Source organism: Sorghum bicolor, chromosome 6, assembly GCF_000003195.3.
Source record: "Sorghum bicolor cultivar BTx623 chromosome 6, Sorghum_bicolor_NCBIv3, whole genome shotgun sequence".
Classification (NCBI taxonomy): Eukaryota; Viridiplantae; Streptophyta; class Magnoliopsida; order Poales; family Poaceae; genus Sorghum; species Sorghum bicolor.
The window spans coordinates 55,399,543-55,417,642 of record NC_012875.2 but is presented as its reverse complement, the minus strand read 5'-3'; the positions used below and the strand labels follow the sequence as shown (position 1 = coordinate 55,417,642).

The 18,100-nt window shown below is 46.9% G+C and overlaps 2 protein-coding genes across 4 annotated transcripts; both read left to right on the top strand.

Annotated features, from left to right (window-relative positions):
* Positions 6,318 to 10,144, top strand: LOC8072276 (growth-regulating factor 3). Its single transcript, XM_002448414.2, has 5 exons — positions 6,318 to 6,658; positions 6,778 to 6,992; positions 7,845 to 8,250; positions 9,392 to 9,814; positions 9,889 to 10,144. Exons 1-5 carry the CDS (start codon positions 6,570 to 6,572, stop codon positions 9,890 to 9,892), a joined length of 1,137 nt encoding a protein of 378 aa, XP_002448459.1. The 5' UTR covers positions 6,318 to 6,569; the 3' UTR covers positions 9,893 to 10,144.
* LOC8072275 (GPCR-type G protein COLD1) lies at positions 11,772 to 16,672 on the top strand. 3 transcript variants are annotated; one of them, XM_021462227.1, is made up of 13 exons: positions 11,772 to 12,273; positions 12,370 to 12,477; positions 12,631 to 12,751; positions 12,857 to 12,986; positions 13,287 to 13,365; positions 13,454 to 13,542; positions 14,390 to 14,482; positions 14,753 to 14,779; positions 14,879 to 14,965; positions 15,166 to 15,237; positions 15,389 to 15,519; positions 15,860 to 16,067; positions 16,147 to 16,672. In XM_021462227.1, the coding sequence occupies exons 1-12, from the start codon at positions 11,958 to 11,960 to the stop codon at positions 16,011 to 16,013; spliced, it is 1,407 nt and encodes a 468-aa protein (XP_021317902.1). In that variant the 5' UTR covers positions 11,772 to 11,957; the 3' UTR covers positions 16,014 to 16,067; positions 16,147 to 16,672. The 3 variants fall into 3 exon arrangements, with proteins under 3 accessions (XP_021317902.1, XP_021317904.1, XP_021317903.1); XM_021462228.1 differs by lacking the exon at positions 11,772 to 12,273 and having other exon boundaries at positions 12,367 to 12,479; positions 12,632 to 12,751; positions 16,147 to 16,606; XM_021462229.1 differs by lacking the exons at positions 15,860 to 16,067; positions 16,147 to 16,672 and having other exon boundaries at positions 15,166 to 15,241; positions 15,409 to 15,494.

The window sequence follows — 18,100 nt, the reverse complement described above, 5'->3', positions numbered from 1 at the left end:
TCGCTCGCCCAAAGTGAAGTGACGCCGCCGCCCGCCCGCCCGCCGGGCTGGCGGGTCGCCGGCTGTGTGCCTGTGTGTCTCGCATTTTATTGTTGGCGCAAGCGGAGGTGCGTTGTTTTCGCTCCGCCGCACCGCACGGGCAGGCCAACCACCGTGAGATCCATGACGTGCTGGAACCACCGCCGCCGGGGCCGCCGCCGCTAGCGAGCCGCCCTCGTTGGGTCTTGTCGTGCTCGTGCCATCGAAATCCAGGCTCCTCTTGCTGTCCGATGCAGTAGGCCGACGTTGACGCATGGAGGTTCGCAGCTGTGACTCGTGATCCTGTGGACCTGGCCCCGGTTTGGGTGTGGGAGGCGTGGCATTGACGGCGGCCGGCCGGGGGCCCGGTCGCTTTTTCTCCGGTGTGTTCGGCGGCGCGGGAGTTGGGTTCGGGTTTCGACGGAGCGCGGTGACTACCCATCACGCAGGCATGTCGATGTCGTTGATCTGGTCCATGTGGATTGATCGGACCGTCACGAGCAGGACCACCGGTGGAGCGGAGTTGCACCGAGAAGTCAAGGCGGTCAATACATCTGCACAGTTCTCGAGAAGGACGTCGACGTTGGGCCTACACGTGGGGTACGGTGTGCAGGGCTGCGGCCTATGGGCGCTGGCTGGCCGGCCCCCACCCCGGCGGGTGAGAACACAGCTGGATCACGACGTGGATACAACTCCGTCTCGTCACACTGTACCCACAATTTATGCCTTTTAGATGCACTCAAAAATCCAAAACTTTACAAGATTTTTTATAACATCGAATTTTACGGCACATGCATTAAACATTAAATATAAATAAAAATAATAACTAATTGTACAGTTTGTCTTTAAATCACGAGACAGATCTTTTAAACTTAGTTGCTTCATGATTAGATAATATTTATCAAATAAAAACGAAAATGCTACAGTGTTAAAATTCAAAAAGTTTTTGATCTAAACAAGGCCTTAACGTGCCAACTGTCTATGGAAAATCGGGCCTCTACGCTGGCTCATCCCTATCCCTTGTCCTACAAGTCAACAGAAAGGTGCGTGTGGCTTCGATGCCCCGAACGTAGAGTCGCTCTCGGCGCTCATGCAGTGAGAAAGCAATGCGGTGCGCTCCCTCCTGTAGCTAGGTTCGATAGGATAGGATCGTAGGAGCATGAGAGTTGCTGTGCTTTGTGTACAGCAAAAGAACCGATGACTTGCTTTTAGAAATCCTCACGTGATGCCATAAAGGCATGCTAATGAGAGCGGTGAAGCGGTAAAAACGCACACGGTCGCACCTCTTCACCATCGAACATTTGAACTGAGGCCTTGTTTAGTTTCGAAAAGTGAAAAGTTTTCGGTACTGTAGCATTTTCGTTTGTTTGTGACAAATATTATCTAATCATAGATTAACTAGGATCAAAAGATTCGTCTCGTGATTTACAGCTAAACTGTGTAATTAGTTTTTGTTTTCGTCTATATTAATTGTTTCATACATGTGTCACAAGATTCGATGTGACGGGAAATCTTGAAAACTTTTCGGTTTTCAGAGTGAACTAAACAAGGCTCGAGTGGATTACAATTGTAAACCACCGGTAATGGAGGGATCAGGCAAGAAAAAATGGGTAATTTACAGCGGCTACGAACGAGCGTGAGCCGAGCAGCGCACGGAACAGCGGGAGCGGGACCCTGCGGCGGCGCCCGCCTCCTTTGTCCGCAGCGGCCAGCGGGAGGGGAAGCTTGCCTCCTCCAGGTCCATCACGTGTACCAGCTGTCCTGCGATGCCCAACCAGCGGCGAACACCTCTCCTCGCGCCCCACATGGTCGTGGACGCGGGATACACGCCGCGGCAGCGCGGGGGCCCGTCTCGTACAGGTGCCCTGACCGGCGTAGTACCACGAACCATGACCCCAGCAGTGTGGTGGCCATTGCAATGGCCCATGGGGCTCACTGGACCATGCGAATCCGACTCCAAACACTTCTCTTCTTCTTCTTCTTCTTTATTATATCTTAGTTACTTATTGTTATTGTCCATTATCTTTTATTATGTCCTCTTTGGTTCCTCTCATTTTTAACACTTATCACATTAAATATTTAGACACATATACGAAGTACAGCATATAGACTATTTATAAAACTAAAAATATAGTCAGAAAATAATTTTTGAGACGAATCCTTTAAACTGAATTAGTTTATGATTGGACACTAATGCCAAAGTAAAACGAAAATTCTACAGTACCTGTTAATTAAACTTTAACACCTCCAACCAAACACCCTCTTATGATCTTATCCGCATGCCTGCAGATGTTTTCGAGCTGCTACGGTGTACTCTCTCTGTTCTAAAATATATGTCGTCATTCTTATTTGTGTCAAAAGTTTAACTCGACTTATATAAAATATGTGCACGATTTATATCTTCAAATAAATTTATTAATAAAATAGATTAAATCTATTTCAATAATACTAATTATATACTATAAATATAAAAAATTCTAATATATATTTTGTTAAAGTTTTTCTTAGGAAACACAAATGACAAGTATTAGGGATAGAGGGAGTATAGCAACCGGAAAATGAAGCCATTTATGGAGAAGAAATAATTGTTTAGTTTCCACCCAAAAAACTTTTCTCCTCGTCATATCGAATAATTAGACATATGCATTGAGCATTAAAAATATATTGAAAAACCAATTACACAGTTCACATATATTTTATGACAAAGATCTTTTAAACCTAATTAGTCAATGATCAAATATTAATTGCTATAGTTATAAATATTTTACAATTTCGAAAACCTTTTCTTTTCATCATGGTCTGTTTGGCAGGGTTATGGCTCCTCGAGAAATAACTCTAGCTCTGGCTCTCGCTCTGGCTCTGGCTCATCTAAAAGAGCTGAAGCCATTCTAGAAAACGTTTGGCAAAATAGCTCCTCGCTCCTGAACCCAATAAGGAGCCGCGCAAAGCTCGTTTCAAACCATGACTCCGACTCTTGACTGACTCCTTATGCAAAGTTCTTTTCAAAACAGGCATTTGGCACAGCTCCTACACGACGCGAAGCTGAAGCGAGCCCTCGCAAAGAGGCTCTAAGGCCTCCACTGTCCTCCTGGCCTCCTGAGTGTATGCATGGCTTGCAATTTTCAAATATAAGATAGCCTTGTTTAGTTTTATCCAAAATACTAATATTTTTTAAGGTTTTTTTATCATATCGAATCTTACGTCACGTGTATAAAGCATTAAATGTAAATAAAAATAATAATTAATTGTACAATTTATTTGTAATTTGAAAACTATTTTTTTAAATCTAGTTAGTTTATAATTGAATAATAATTATAAAATACAAATAATAATTGGATCTAGACCATAGCCTACGTATGCATCCTGCAAAGGTAGCAGTAGTAGCACAGCACTGGAGTACTAGCAGGCTAGCGGTTTCGTTACAGTGCCATGTATATTTTCTAATGCGTTTGACTTGTGGTCAATCTGGCTACGGTACTGTTGTTTTGCTTCCAGGCCTGCCCTGGTCAGGCTACGACGATATTACGTGCATACAGTAACATGCAAGTCAGATGTCACGTATATTGCACAGTACCTGGAAGTCTGTAACGAGAAGTTGCTGCGCGGTGCTGCCGGTGCTGCATGCTGCATAGCATGATGCGTCCATCAGGCCATCACTCCTTTGCTGTTGTCTGACTTGGCCTCGTTTAGTTCCGAAAAGTGAAAAGTTTTCGGTACTGTAAAATTTTCGTTTATTTGTGATAAATATTATCCAATTATGGACTAACTAAAATTAAAAAATTCGTCTCGTGATTTCCAGCTAAACTGTGTAATTAGTTTTTGTTTTCGTTTATATTTAATGTTTTATGCATGTGCCATAAGATTCGATGTGACGGAAAATCTTGAAAACTTTTTGGTTTCTAGGTTGAACTAAACAACGCCTGCCGCCTGCCTAGCCGGCTTGATGAAGCAGCTTCCAGACGGATTTGACACGACGAAGTTAGGAGGCTACCGGCGTGGCACCTAGAAATGGCCTACCGCCGGCACCACTTGTTTTTGGATCTGGATTCAAGCTCGCCGACTCTCCTCTCCCGTACACAGACACACACACACAAGCGTTGAAGACGACGATAAGACGGAACACGCAGCAGGAGGACATGGGCGAGCAAGACTTGTTCAACTTCGATCAGCCAGACAGCCACGACACGATCATCCTGTGACCGTGAGGCTTTGTGATCCATTGATCCTGACCCGAGAAGGCAAGCGTACATTGGGGTGCCCCCTTTGGAAACCCTTCGGAAAAGACTGTGTGACCCATTGATCCCTGCGATAACTTTTTTACCCCGGGCGCGCGCGGTGCGCACTGCGGAAGCCGTTAAGGCAACGGGAGGTTGCGCTGCCGCCTGCTGCATGTGTCAGCGACTGCTCTGGCGGCCTGGTGCGCCGCACCTGCGCGTACCACTGTCGCATGGATCGTGTGGATGCCCGTCCGCGCGCGCGGGGCCACGGCCTGCGCTGCATGCGACGCAAAAACGCCCGGCGGTTAGGAGTCGTCGTCGTGCAATCGTTGCCGGGTGGCTGCCGGAGGCGAGACTGGTGCGGCGCGGTTGCCTCTGCGGCTCTGCGGACACGTGAAGTGCCCGTACGTACGCATCGTTTGGCTTTTTGTTCGCCCGTCATCAGTTGAAATTGACCGCGCGTAGTATGGTTTTTTTTTGTCGCTAGTACACCATGTAATTTTTTGATTGGTAGTACCCCTGGGCCTTGTTTAGTTCACCCTGAAAAACAAAAAATTTTCAAGATTCTTCGTCACATCAAATCTTATGGCACATGTATAAAACATTAAATATAGACGAAAACAAAAACTAATTACACAGTTTAGCTGTAAATCACGAGACGAATCTTTTGATCCTAGTTAGTGCATGATTAGATAATATTTGTCACAAACAAACGAAAGTGCTACAGTACCAAAAACTTTTCACTTTTCAGAACTAAACAAGTCCCTAGTTATCAACCGTACCAGTGATGTTCAAATTTCAGACTTTCTCTGCATCTTGAGACGTGCTTACCTACTCCGTCCTACAGTATTAACCACAAAGGCTGTCCCGCATATCGCCCTCTATATCAGACTGCCCGGTTTGTTTTCAAGGTATTTTTTCTACCACCTATTATATCAAATGTTTAGATATATATAAAAAATATTAAATATATATTATTTTCAAAACTATGCGTACATGCTAAAGTTTATCACTCCTACCAAACACTCCGTACTATGTGGTCAGCTGGTAATACTGTCTCCGTATGACCCCGCGAGGTTGTACTAATGTGACCTACTGGGCGTAGGCCGTGTGAAACCTACCGGGGTTTGCGCATCCGCGGAACCCATCGAGGCGGTTTAACTTACATCACATCAAATATTTAAATACATATTTAGAGTATTAAATATAAACTATTTATAAAACTAAAACTCAGCTAAAAGAGTAAGTTGCAAGATGAATTTTTTAAACATAATTAATTTATAATAAACACTAATTATAAAATAAGACAAAAATACTTAAACTTAACACCCCAAACCAATCATCCATAAGGGCGTCCGCAATGGTGTTCAAATCGCTAGCTATTTGATCCTAGGAAGAATGTTATTGGCTCTGAATGGTAATTTGTAAATAGCTAGCTTAAGAAGTCGCTAGCTATTAGAAAGTCACTAGTTATTGTGGAGAGTATTGTGAGAGAGTTATTTCTAGAAGATTGTGCTAAATTAGCAATTTATGAGTCGCTAGCTATTAGGAAGTCGCTAGCTATTTGATCTCTCTCCTCGATAGCCAATGAGAGTGCTACTTTTTTATTATTTCTATACATCATCTCGCTAGCTATTTGTAAAGTGCTATTGAGAGCCAATAGAATTTCTCCTACCTAGCTATTTGATAACCATTGCGGATGACCTGACTAACCTGGCCGGGTGCCCTGCCGCGCACCCGGTACCCTCTCGCTCGCTCCCCTTGCCCAGAACAAACCGAAGCGAGAAAAGGTAGTAGTAGCCTGTTGTAGCCCGCAACCCAAGGCGACCGCGAACAGAGCCAAGCCGCAAGGGGGGTGTGCATGTGCATGTGGAGAGAGGGCGGGTGGGCCCGAGAAATATCGCCGATGAGAGAGACGGCGAAGGGTGGGAGACGCAGTAGTACAGGGCTGCAGGCAGGTGCTTGTCCCTTAGCTGGAACCCTCCCGTGTCGGCCTCATCCAACCGCCGGACCGCCCTGCCCTGCGCGGCTGCGGTCGCCTATAAGGCTAGCCCATCCAGGCCCAGGCCATTTGCCCCCGTCCGTCGTCCGTCCGTCCCTCACCTCGCCCCGCCCCGCCCCGCCTCCCTCATCAGGTAGTAGCGAGTGGTATCTCGCAGCCACGCACAGCAGCCGCCCTGCTCCTGCTCGTCGTAGGCAGCACAGGCACAGCCCAGAGCGAGCGAGACACAGGGAAAGAGACAGAGCCAGCCAGGTAAAAGGCAAAAGCACAGCACATTAAAAGAGAGGCCGGAAGCAGCGGCAGAGCGGAGAGAGAGAGAGAGAGAAGCATATATGGCGATGCCCTTTGCCTCCCTGTCTCCGGCAGCCGACCACCGCCCCTCCTCCCTCCTCCCCTTCTGCCGCGCCGCCCCTCTCTCCGCGTAAGCCCGTCTCCTCTTCTCTCCTCCCGTCCCGGGAAAAACCCCATCTTCTTCGCGACCCGGATGCGTCCGGACTCCTCCAGTCCAGGTATCTAATGCGGCGAGCTTTTGCCTTGCAGGGTGGGAGAGGACGCCGCGCAGCACCACCAGCAGCAGCAGCAGCAGCACACGATGAGCGGCAGGTGGGCGGCGAGGCCGGCGCTCTTCACGGCGGCGCAGTACGAGGAGCTGGAGCACCAGGCGCTCATATACAAGTACCTCGTCGCCGGCGTGCCCGTCCCGCCGGACCTCCTCGTCCCCTTACGCCGAGGCTTCGTCTACCACCAGCCCGCCCGTAAGCACGTCCCCGCGCCGCCTTCCCACTGCATCCCATCCCACGCACGCTTAACGCTTTTCCATTGCACAACCACGCCGTCGTCGTCGTCCTCCATGCAGTGATCTGGTTGTTTATTCGGATCGAGGGATTCAGGTGTCCTATGCGTCCGTTTGTTAATCGACTCCGGTCATTTGTTAATCTCGTCCTGGATTCGGTCCCAAAAGGCTAGGAGTAGCGGTTTTTTAAATCCGGATGACCTCAAGATTTGCTCTCTCGGCCATAGCTTGGCCTCATGTTCTAAACTTCTAATGGAGTTTTTTTATTGGTTTCATTGATGTGATTAGATAAGATGCTAGGCTTGGCTCCGGCCAAAAGCGGTGGTTAGTTTATTGATGATTGGTCCTTTTTCTTGGGGATTATTCCTGTCTGGTTGTTGGGAGCCTAACCACGCTCCCACTGCTGCTTCGGTTTAGCCATCTGCACTGCACCTAATGGACCCCCAAAACACAGTTCCAACCATTTCCCTTCCATCTGCTTTCTTGCGGGTAAATAAAACGCAAAAGAAAACGACTCCATAGTCGGTAGATCTACTTCTTGTGTGATCTAACTTATGTCGAAGATTGGAAGGACGCGTTTCATATTTGGTTGATTCTTTCGTCTGATTGGATGAGCAAAGATGGGACGCGTTTCATTTTTGGTTCTTTCGTCTGATTGGAAAAGTGCCCATTCCGGTATTGCTCCCCGGCCTCCAAATACGCACCGACACAAAACGTGTTCGTACGCACGTACACATGTATGCGCACCGTGCCAGCCATGGCCATTGACTCACTGGGGTTCACTCCTACTTGCGTGTGTGTGGTTTCGTTGCAGTTGGCTATGGGACCTACTTCGGCAAGAAGGTGGACCCGGAGCCCGGGCGGTGCCGGCGTACGGACGGCAAGAAGTGGCGGTGCTCCAAGGAGGCTGCCCCGGACTCCAAGTACTGCGAGCGCCACATGCACCGCGGCCGCAACCGTTCAAGAAAGCCTGTGGAAGCGCCGCTCGTGCCCCCGCCGCACGCCCCCCAGCAGCAGCAGCAGCAGCAGCAGCCGCCGCCCGCCCCCGTTGCTGGCTTCCAGAACCACTCGCTGTACCCGTCGGTCCTCGCCGGCAACGGCGGCGTCGGGGTAGGAGGTGGTGGCGGTGGCACGTTCGGCATGGGGCCCACCTCTCAGCTGCACATGGACAGTGCCGCTGCTTACGCGACTGCTGCTGGTGGAGGGAGCAAAGATCTCAGGTGAGTTTCATAATGTTTTCTGCAACCACTGTCACATATTCCACTGTTTAGGATTAGTATATGGTTAGCTCCCTGATCGGTGTCAGATGGGTCATGGCACCCGTTGGATGATGAATGCCTTCTAATCTGTTGTGTGATGCACTGTTTCATCATTGTGCTAGATTGCTTTTATGCTTTGCATTCAGTACTACAGACATTAGACAGCAGTGTGGATCAGTAGTGCAGCCAGAAGCACTTTTTATTATCAGCCCCAGTCATAATCTTTTTTGATGAAAACCCCAGTCATTATCTGAGATCTGTCATCAGACAAGTAGTAGCGAAGAACTGAAAAATCTCTGCCTCTGCACTCTGGACTGTCAAAAAAAAACCAGTGATCTCTGCTTAGCCCTCTGCCTCTGCTCCCTTTGATCTGGTCATGCTTTCTGGGACCTGATTTTTTCCTGAGAAGATGACGCTTTCTGGTACGCAGAGCAGGGTCTTCCATCCTTCACAAGATCGTGATGATGAAACACATCTGGGCTCTATGTTCAGAACTAGTGCCTGCATCTCTATGTTCCTGCTCTGTCGTACTAGACCTCCACATTTATTATTCTTCTTCTGCGGAGTGCTGCTGTTTTTCTCCTTGCCCAGCATGCTCGTTGTCGGACTGGAAATAACGGCAGAACTGCTCACAGAAAACTGGTGTGTTTTTTTGCTTTTCTGCCCGGAAACGTCTCATCCATGTGCCTGGAACCTAATAAATCTGAAAAGGCTAGTAGCATGATAGATTGGTAGTATCCCTTGGCCGACTCCTTTTGCACGCCCACGCCGAAGCTTTTGTGCGCCCCTCGGCACTTTGCAAATTTACACTGCTTTACCCAAACTCTGTCATTGTAGGGTTACCTGCAGGGCACATGATCTTTGTGTTTGCTTACATGATTGGTCTTCCAACTGTTGTTTCTCTATCTTTGTCATGAATGGCTGCAAGCTTTTCAGAGAATTCCTGCTACACAATAGCACAACCAATAATACTACTGTTTCAGTAAACATGGTTTGTGTCGTGTAACCAACAAGAATTTGTCCATTTGCTGGTGTATCATGTTGATCTATATAGTGACGTGCTCACTTTTGCTGACATTTCCTTGTGGCATCTGAAATCCAGGTACTCTGCATACGGGGCGAAATCTCTGTCTGATGATCACAGCCAGCTGTTGCCCGGCGGCATGGATCCGTCCATGGACAACTCATGGCGCCTGTTGCCATCCCAAACCACCACATTTCAAGCCACAAGCTACCCTGTGTTTGGCACGCTGAGCGGTCTGGATGAGAGCACCATCGCCTCACTGCCGAAGACGCAGAGGGAGCCTCTCTCTTTCTTCGGGAGCGACTATGTGACCGCCAAGCAGGAGAACCAGACGCTGCGCCCTTTCTTCGACGAATGGCCCAAGTCAAGGGAGTCGTGGCCAGAGCTGGCTGAGGACAACCACCTTGGCTTCTCAGCCACCCAGCTCTCCATCTCCATTCCCATGGCGACCTCAGACTTCTCCAACACCAGCTCCAGATCGCCGAACGGAATACCGTCAAGGTAAGCACAGTTCTTTTTCAGGTTTGAGCCTTTCGTTCTGCAGACCTTCTTTTAAATTTAGCACGGCTTTGCAGATGAACGAGTACCATGTTGATCCCAACGTCTCAGAGCTGACGAGTCTTTGGTGCTGGCCTCATCGTATCGTGAGGCGTCAACAAATACTACTTCACTACTAGTATCATGCTCCTAAATTTTCGAACAATATGCTTATGTAATGCTATTTCTTTCATCTTACACTCTTTACCCGTTTGGAATTGTATCAAGTGGATGGTCTGCGTGGCACGGTTATTTATTTGACCCTTTTCAATTTGAAAGCTCCGTTTCTTGCTACTCCGTGATCAATGTCTGTGTCCACATCTCTCTGGCTCCATTGCACGTGAGAGATTTGTCGCTGCATGAATCAGTAATAACTCAAAGATGTTCCCTGTACTTCTCGTTACCGTGGACCATAGAGTTTTGAGTCTATCCAATAACTCATCAGGAAACATGAAACAGAACTTGACATCCCTCTCTCACTGAGGGGGTGTTTGATTGGAGGTGTTAAAATTTTTAATACTTCATGCATGTGTTGAAATATTGGATGTGATGAGAGTTAAATTTTATGCAGGAGCTTAGCTTAAGTTGCACGAACAAACGTGACATGGCAACTTTTAATCTGCTGCCAGCCTGCCTTTGCATGTTGCTTGTGGTTATGGGCAAACTCCACCGCCATGCTTCTTTTTGGATGATCGCTTTGACGTGTTGAGGCGGAAGGGAACATGATACATAGGCCAAGCTCATGGGCACCCGTCAGGTCGAAGTCGTGTGTGTTCGGAGAAGGAAAAAAGCGCTGTAACGCTGGATCTGTCGCAAAGCTTCCATAGTTGGTGGCACAACAGGCTGTAACCCTGGACGTGGGTCCTTGCACGCACTAGTTCGCTGATCCAGGGAAGCAGACGCAGCACAGTTGAGATGAGGCCCGCCGGACAAGGCAGTGCCACTGTACTACGATGATGGCACGGCGGGTGAGGAGGACTTGCCTGCCTGTGCCTGGTGCGATTCGTGTCACGTGTTCTACCGGGTCCCGTACGTCCTTGACGCTGACGCCTTTGTGGGAATCGCCGATCCGCACGGTGCCGACGCATGTGACCGATCGAGCGACAGTTCGGGGGCGAGCCGGCCGGTGTGGTCTCCGGCTCCGGCACGACCGACGGCGAAAGCTAGCGTGGACGCGTAGGCTAGTGCGGGCCGGCGTGCCGGGATCGCGCGAGCTGGGCACGTCGTCGGTGACAGTGGCATGCCTGGTGTTGGACGGAGTTAGGTCGTCGGACTTTTGGTTGGTGGCGAGTGGTGACTACTGACTAGAAAAGCACGAACGGTCCCCCGGTTTTGATGGAGCGTGCGATCTATCCATGACCATGAGCCATCCATCCAGATTGCTTCGAGCCGCTGCCTTGTGTCACCTGCGTTGCTGACGGCCGATCGCGCGCGAGGTAGCCTGGATCTGGCTGGGAAACGGGGATGAAATGATGTCGTAGCGGTCGTTGGGGACAAGGGAGAAAAGCCAACTCGTTGCGTCTCGCACGCAGCATGGAGCAGTGGTGGTCTCCGGTGTACGGACGGCCGGTCCCGGCGTTGGATCATGCAAGTGTCCACGACAACAAGTCCACGTGAAGATCAACGGGCCCCGGGCTCTCAACTGGCCCACTGGCCCTCGGAGAAAGAACACTGAACACGACGCAATACGGCCGCTGGACCACAAGAGTCATCATGCATGCTGGTTCCATCTTGTTGGGCTGGTCCACAATCAGTCAAAATTCTGACAGAATAGCCGAGCACGGCCCACGATACGTAGGCTTTTATGTGGCGGCCCATATAGCACTGAGCAAGGCAGGAAGATGGCGTACGCTCGTAGTAATGGCCTTGCAGTACAAACCAAATTAGCCATCAGGCTTGGAATCCAGCCCGGCCCACGAACGGCGCATCACCGCGGCAGGGGTTCCCGGTGGGGGAGGGGACTGGGGAGACGCCACCGGCAGAGTCTTACGGACGCCTACCCCAATTCACGAGATCCGACTCCGACGAAACTCTCCTCGCCGGCCACCGTCGCGGCAGCCGGCTACGCACAGGGTGGCCGCAGCGCGCGAGAAGAATACAGCAAGGGATGGGGTGGGGCACAGTGGTTTACGAGGGGGCGGTCGTCGGCTCGTCGCTGGTGGGGCTGGGCTGGGCGGGGCTGTGGTTCCTGAACCGGCGGCTGTACAAGGAGTACGAGGAGCGGCGGGTGCTGGTGCAGATCCTCTTCGGCCTCGTCTTCGCCTTCTCCTGCAACCTCTTCGAGCTCGTTCTCTTCGAGATCCTCCCCGTCCTCTCCAAGCACGCGCGCTTCCTCAACTGGCACCTCGACCTCTTCTGCCTCATTCTCCTCCTCGTCTTCGTACTCCCCTACTACCACTGCTATCTTCTGCTCCGTAACTCAGGTCCCGGCCCCCAATCAATCTCCCATTGCTTCATTTCTCTCTCCCTTTCTGGGGGTGTGCGGCTGTCCTGATCGGCTCATCGGTTGTTGACTGCAGGGGTGAGGAGGGAGCGGGCGTGGCTCGTCGCGGCGCTCTTTCTGCTGGTCTTCCTATACGGGTTCTGGCGCATGGGGATTCACTTCCCCATGCCTTCACCGGAGAAGGGTTTGTTGACGTTGCAAACTATTGATTGTACCTAAGTAGTACAGCTTAGGATATTGATCTCTGGCTTATTCCTTTTTGTATGCTTGCCAATTGTTTGTGGCTCAATTCATACCTAGTTGTGTCATAGTGTTTGACATCATGTTCGTCGTGCAGGTTTTTTTACAATGCCGCAGTTGGTCAGTAGGATTGGGGTGATTGGAGTGAGTGTCATGGCTGTTCTTTCTGGTTTTGGTGCCGTCAATCTGCCATACAGTTATCTGTCGCTCTTCATCAGGTTTGGAGCTTATCTCATCAATATTGTATTTTCACTTCTGATGACTAACTTTGGTCTACATCTTTACGATGTTATACTGGTCAATTTAACTATCATGATTTGCAGGGAAATTGATGAAGCAGACATCAAAACCTTGGAAAGGCAGCTGATGCAATCCATGGAGACATGTACTTCTAAGAAGAAGAAAATTATCTTGTCCCAGATGGAGATGGAGAGGATTCAAGGATCAGAGGAGGTACTTACTTTACTAGTCCCTGCCTTGTGTTTCAGGGAAAAGAATCCTATCTTCACATTGGTTTGACATAGAATATGCACTAGGTGAAAGATATTAGAACCCAAAAGATTTGACTACATGATATTGCCAGGTTTTTGTATGTGGTCATGTATTGTAATCAAAGGGGTAATGGATTGTTCCATCTATCATGAAATGGAATAAGTTACAACACTGGGATTGCAACTTGCAAGTGGCAAATTCTTTTGTTGTTTACCATGTACACTTGTACAGCATGAGCGAATAAAGAACATTTATTTGCAGAAGCTAAAGGCCAGATCGTTTCTGAAGCGTATAGTGGGAACAGTCGTCAGATCCGTGCAGGAAGATCAAACTGAGCAGGGTATCGTTGGATCCTTGTTTCCTGCTTTTGTTTGCTTTACATGTTTCTTTGCGGGTGATAAGCATTGATTCCCAGTTCTATCTTGAAGATATAAAAAACTTAGAAGCAGAAGTCCAGGCACTCGAAGAGCTTTCCAAACAGCTGTTCCTTGAGATATATGAACTCCGTCAGGCTAAGGTATTTTTTTGTGTGCCATGCATGATATCTAATTGTCAGTGATAATATTTTGTACTAGTTAGTTGGATACACCCCACTACTTTTTCAACCATGTTCATCCTAGTATCTTACAAATCATCTTTTAGCTGTAATCCTCATATGATAGTGATGTTTACGCCATCATTAGCTATTCAGTGATAGTGATGTAGCTGGTGGTTCATACTCTATGGTCTATGCCATAAAGTCATAGAAAAGTAACATAAATGTTCTAACAGGACTTCACCGTCTCAGTTTTTTTTTCTTGATTTGCCCTATATAGTGTTGTAGATGAGTGTGTTTTTCCATAGCTCTTCATCTCCCAAAAATTTCACAGGACTTTACCTTTTGAGTTAATTTCACAAAACTACAACTATGTGCAGATAAGTATAGAAGAACTACAACTTCAGGTATCAATTTCACAAAACTAAAACTGTGGCATCTGTTTCATGCAACTACAACATTTTGCATGTGGGGACCTATGCTAACTTGTGTGGCTGCCATGTGGACGAATGTCAAATGTTGTAGGATTGTGAAACTGATTGCACACGTAGTTGTAGTTCTGTGTACTGTTAGTGATCCTAGAAGTTGTAGTTCCTTTGTGGTTAGATGCAAATTGTTTTTGTGATATCAACTATTTTTTTGTCACCCACACCCACACTCCAAATTACATCACTTTTATGTTATATAATCTTTTACTTTAGTGTACAGGGAAGCCAGCATCGCAGTCCTTTGCAATTTTGCATCTTGCTTGTTTGTTTGCAGTGGATCTTTCTTAGGCTAAGCAATAGCTGTTTGTGTGCTCTCCTGCAAATCTGCAATTGCCTTGCAGATAGCTGCTGCGTATTCTCGAACGTGGAGAGGGCATCTTCAGAATCTACTTGGATATGCTTTGTCGGTGTATTGTGTTTATAAGATGCTCAAGGTATTACTCCAAATTGATGCATCTTGCATCTATTGTTTATTTGCACATCATCAAATCATCTCATTTACCAAAAGTCCATGAGCCACACAGAAAACGCTGAACTTGATGGGCATAATAATAAATATATGTTTAATCACTCTGTTTTGCCAGTTTTATCTAGCTTAACCATGTTTCTGCAAGGATTATTTTTATGCAACTTTGTTTTCAGTCTTCGATTAACCTGTTGCACTTGTGATTTAACTTTATGTATATTACCTTTTTTTTTTGCAGTCCTTGCAGAGTGTAGTCTTTAAGGAGGTACGGACTTCTCAGCCTTTGTGGATCTAAATGCATTTGCTTGATATTTTTAAATTCACAAGCATTTTAATTATTTTTCCTACATTTTCTTTCTCCCAGTCAGGCTCTGTTGATCCTGTAACAATGACAATAACAATTTTCCTGAGACATTTTGACATTGGCATTGATGTTGCACTGTTATCTCAGGTAAGTATATCATAGCTGAAATAACTGCAAAATGAATCTGAAAATTGCCTCTATGTAGTGTACTCTACATAAATAGAATGTGGAGGACTCATTGCCATCTTAAATGTAATATTAGGTTGTCTTGTTTTTTCATCACTGTCTTCTAGTTGTATATTTGTTGATATTCCGACCTTTGTCCCGCTTCTGCGTTTTACTTGCAGTACATATCTTTGATGTTCATCGGGATGTTGGTTGTCATATCTGTTCGAGGTTTCTTGGCAAATGTTATGAAGGTGAGTATTATTTATTGATGGATGCTATGTCTATTTTGTATATGAATGAGTTTGTGGTGCCTTCCATTGATCTGTAGTCTTGATTTCTTTTGTATTAACTATTAAGAATCTAACTCTAAACTTGAGCTGTCGTGTCTCATTTTCTGTGCAGTTCTTCTTTGCCGTTTCTAGAGTTGGGAGTGGATCGACAACCAATGTTGTCCTTTTCCTATCAGAGATCATGGGCATGTACTTCATATCTTCCATTCTTCTTATAAGAAAAAGCCTGGCAAATGAATATAGGTATTCCATAGCTGAACACGCTGCTTAGTTTAACTTGATTTTCGCTATATATTTTCAGTAATGGTCCTGCACTACCTTTTAAAATCCAGTAAAAGGAGGCGATATTTAAAACGTGACTGTTTATATAAGACTTAAAGAAAGAACAGTGAATATGTCAATTTAACAATTGATGTCACAAATAAAGCGGTTCTGGCTTTCTGGGTCCCTTGTGAACAACCTTGTTGAATGAAATGATGTTATGCTTCTTTTGATGTCTTTTATGTTTCATAAGGTTTGAAATTTTCAATCATGATCAAGTTCCATCAATATAATATATGGTTGTTAATGCATTTGTGCTCAGGGTGATCATTACTGATGTTTTGGGTGGTGATATCCAATTTGACTTCTACCACCGCTGGTTTGATGCTATATTTGTGGCTAGTGCGTTCCTGTCCTTGCTTCTGATTTCTGCCCAATACACCACCAGGCAAACAGACAAGCATCCGATTGATTGATGCATGCTGCCCACATCTGTGCATGTTGTCTTTTATAACCACTATTCATCCAAGGTATGTGCTTATCCTCTAAATAAACTGCACGGATTGACTGTCCTAACTTCTCTTGATATTATCCCACTTGTTTTGTCAGGTTGACCCATTCTTTTGTACCACAGTTTCCAAAGGCACTGTTTCTTGATAGACCTCCATACACAGTTACAAAACATAACACGTCAGTTAACTTGAACAAAGTCTCTATTTTGTAATATGTTTCCCGGTGGCATTGGTTCATGGTAAACAGTTCCTCCATATGGAGGTTTTCTTGTCTGCTGACCCTGCACTGCCACAGCGACCATCTGAGTCATCTCTGATGATGCTGTAATGGGATTCATTGTAATGCAGTCTGCATTGTAGTACATTTTGACGAGGACAATTGAGGAAGCCCATATTAGGAATGGAGTATGACTTTGTAAAATAGCTTGAAACTAGTGTCCTAGCACGGTATGTGTTTGGTGTATCTTCTATATTCTTTTGGCTGTTTCATGTAACATTTTTGCGACAACTCTGAAAGGTAGATCTGTTATTCATGTGACTACTATATACTACCTGAATCCTTATAGGTACTTTGTAGTCTGTACGAATATCCTCTATAATGATGATGTTTCTTTGGTGACTCATCCCATGCTTACATGGTCATGCTTCCACATTGAAACATCACACAGAAATCTCCCCTTTTCCCCTAATGATAAATCCTCGTGCTGTAACGAAGTGTATAGCGTGGTGTTCCTGTCATTGATCTTTGTATGAGCCCGGCCTGTTTGTAATCTAGCCATTGGTTCTGTTCGCTTGGAAAGCTTTTGTTTCCTTTTGCATTTATGTATGTTTCCCCCATTTGTTTCCTTTTGCATTTTTGAATGTTTCACCCATGTTTTGGTCGGTTTTCATGCTAAAGTTGATTGCGATTGTCGAATGATCCAGAAATGGATCGGCAAAATTGGGTTCTTACCTATTGCCTACCGGTTTCTCCATTTCCCACATGTACATTATACACTAGGACTTCCAAACAAATATCTGCACAAGTAGTTGCATACTTGTATAGGCCAGCAATACATGCCGAATTAAGCATCCATCTCTGAGCAAGAACTGTCTCCAAGAGTACATGGTCCCAGAACCTTTGCCGGGCAGTGGAGACCTCAGCACGGGGAGAGCTTGACACTGGCGCGCCATGCCACCAAGTAACGCCACTGCACACTGCCTGTCGTCCCCTTGCTACGCTGCTGTGCCGCGCAAGTGCCGACCGATGTGCCCAGCTTTGTCACATGAGACATGGCCGACGCTGCTGCGAGTGGCGAAGGCAGGCCTGCCATCCCCCCCCTGTACACCATATACTAGTACATTGATACACGTCTCGATGAAAAAGAAGCTGCGCGTCGCTGCGTAGTACTAGTAGGTCGACCGCGAGTGCACACGGGCCAGTGGGTTGCATGCATGCACATGCACGCTCGCATTGACGGGCCCGGTACTAATGTTTGCAGCGATACGACCGGGCCGGAGCTGCCCTCTTTTGAAGCACGCGTGTACGTGACCTGCCTGCGGTGCTTTTACTTGCCAGGGGAAAGGGAAAGATCCGAGTGTAATGTGAATTAACTGAGAGATGCAAAAGCGAGCGACACGGCCGGTGCGCGGCAACTTTGGTTCTCAGGGCCGTGCGGTTCGCCTGACCCTGACACGGTCAATGCTGCATCATCGATCGCTCGTCATGTAGGAAACCCCTCAAAATGGCGCGACCGATTTGACGTCCGAGCCAGGGGAGCACAATGCAAAGTCATTAAGGCCTTGTGTAGTTTGCAAAAAATTTCAAAATTTCCCGTCACATCGAATTTTGCGGCACATGCATGGGGTATTAAATTTAGATAAAAATAAAAAGTAATTACACAGTTTACCTGTAAATCGCGAGATGAATCTTTTGACCCTAATTAGTTTATGATTGAATAATATTTACCACAAACAAACGAAAGTGCTACATTACCCAAAATCTCAAAATTTTGCCAACTAAACAAGGCCTAAGAACAGAAAGAAACACACACACGAAAAAGGATATATAT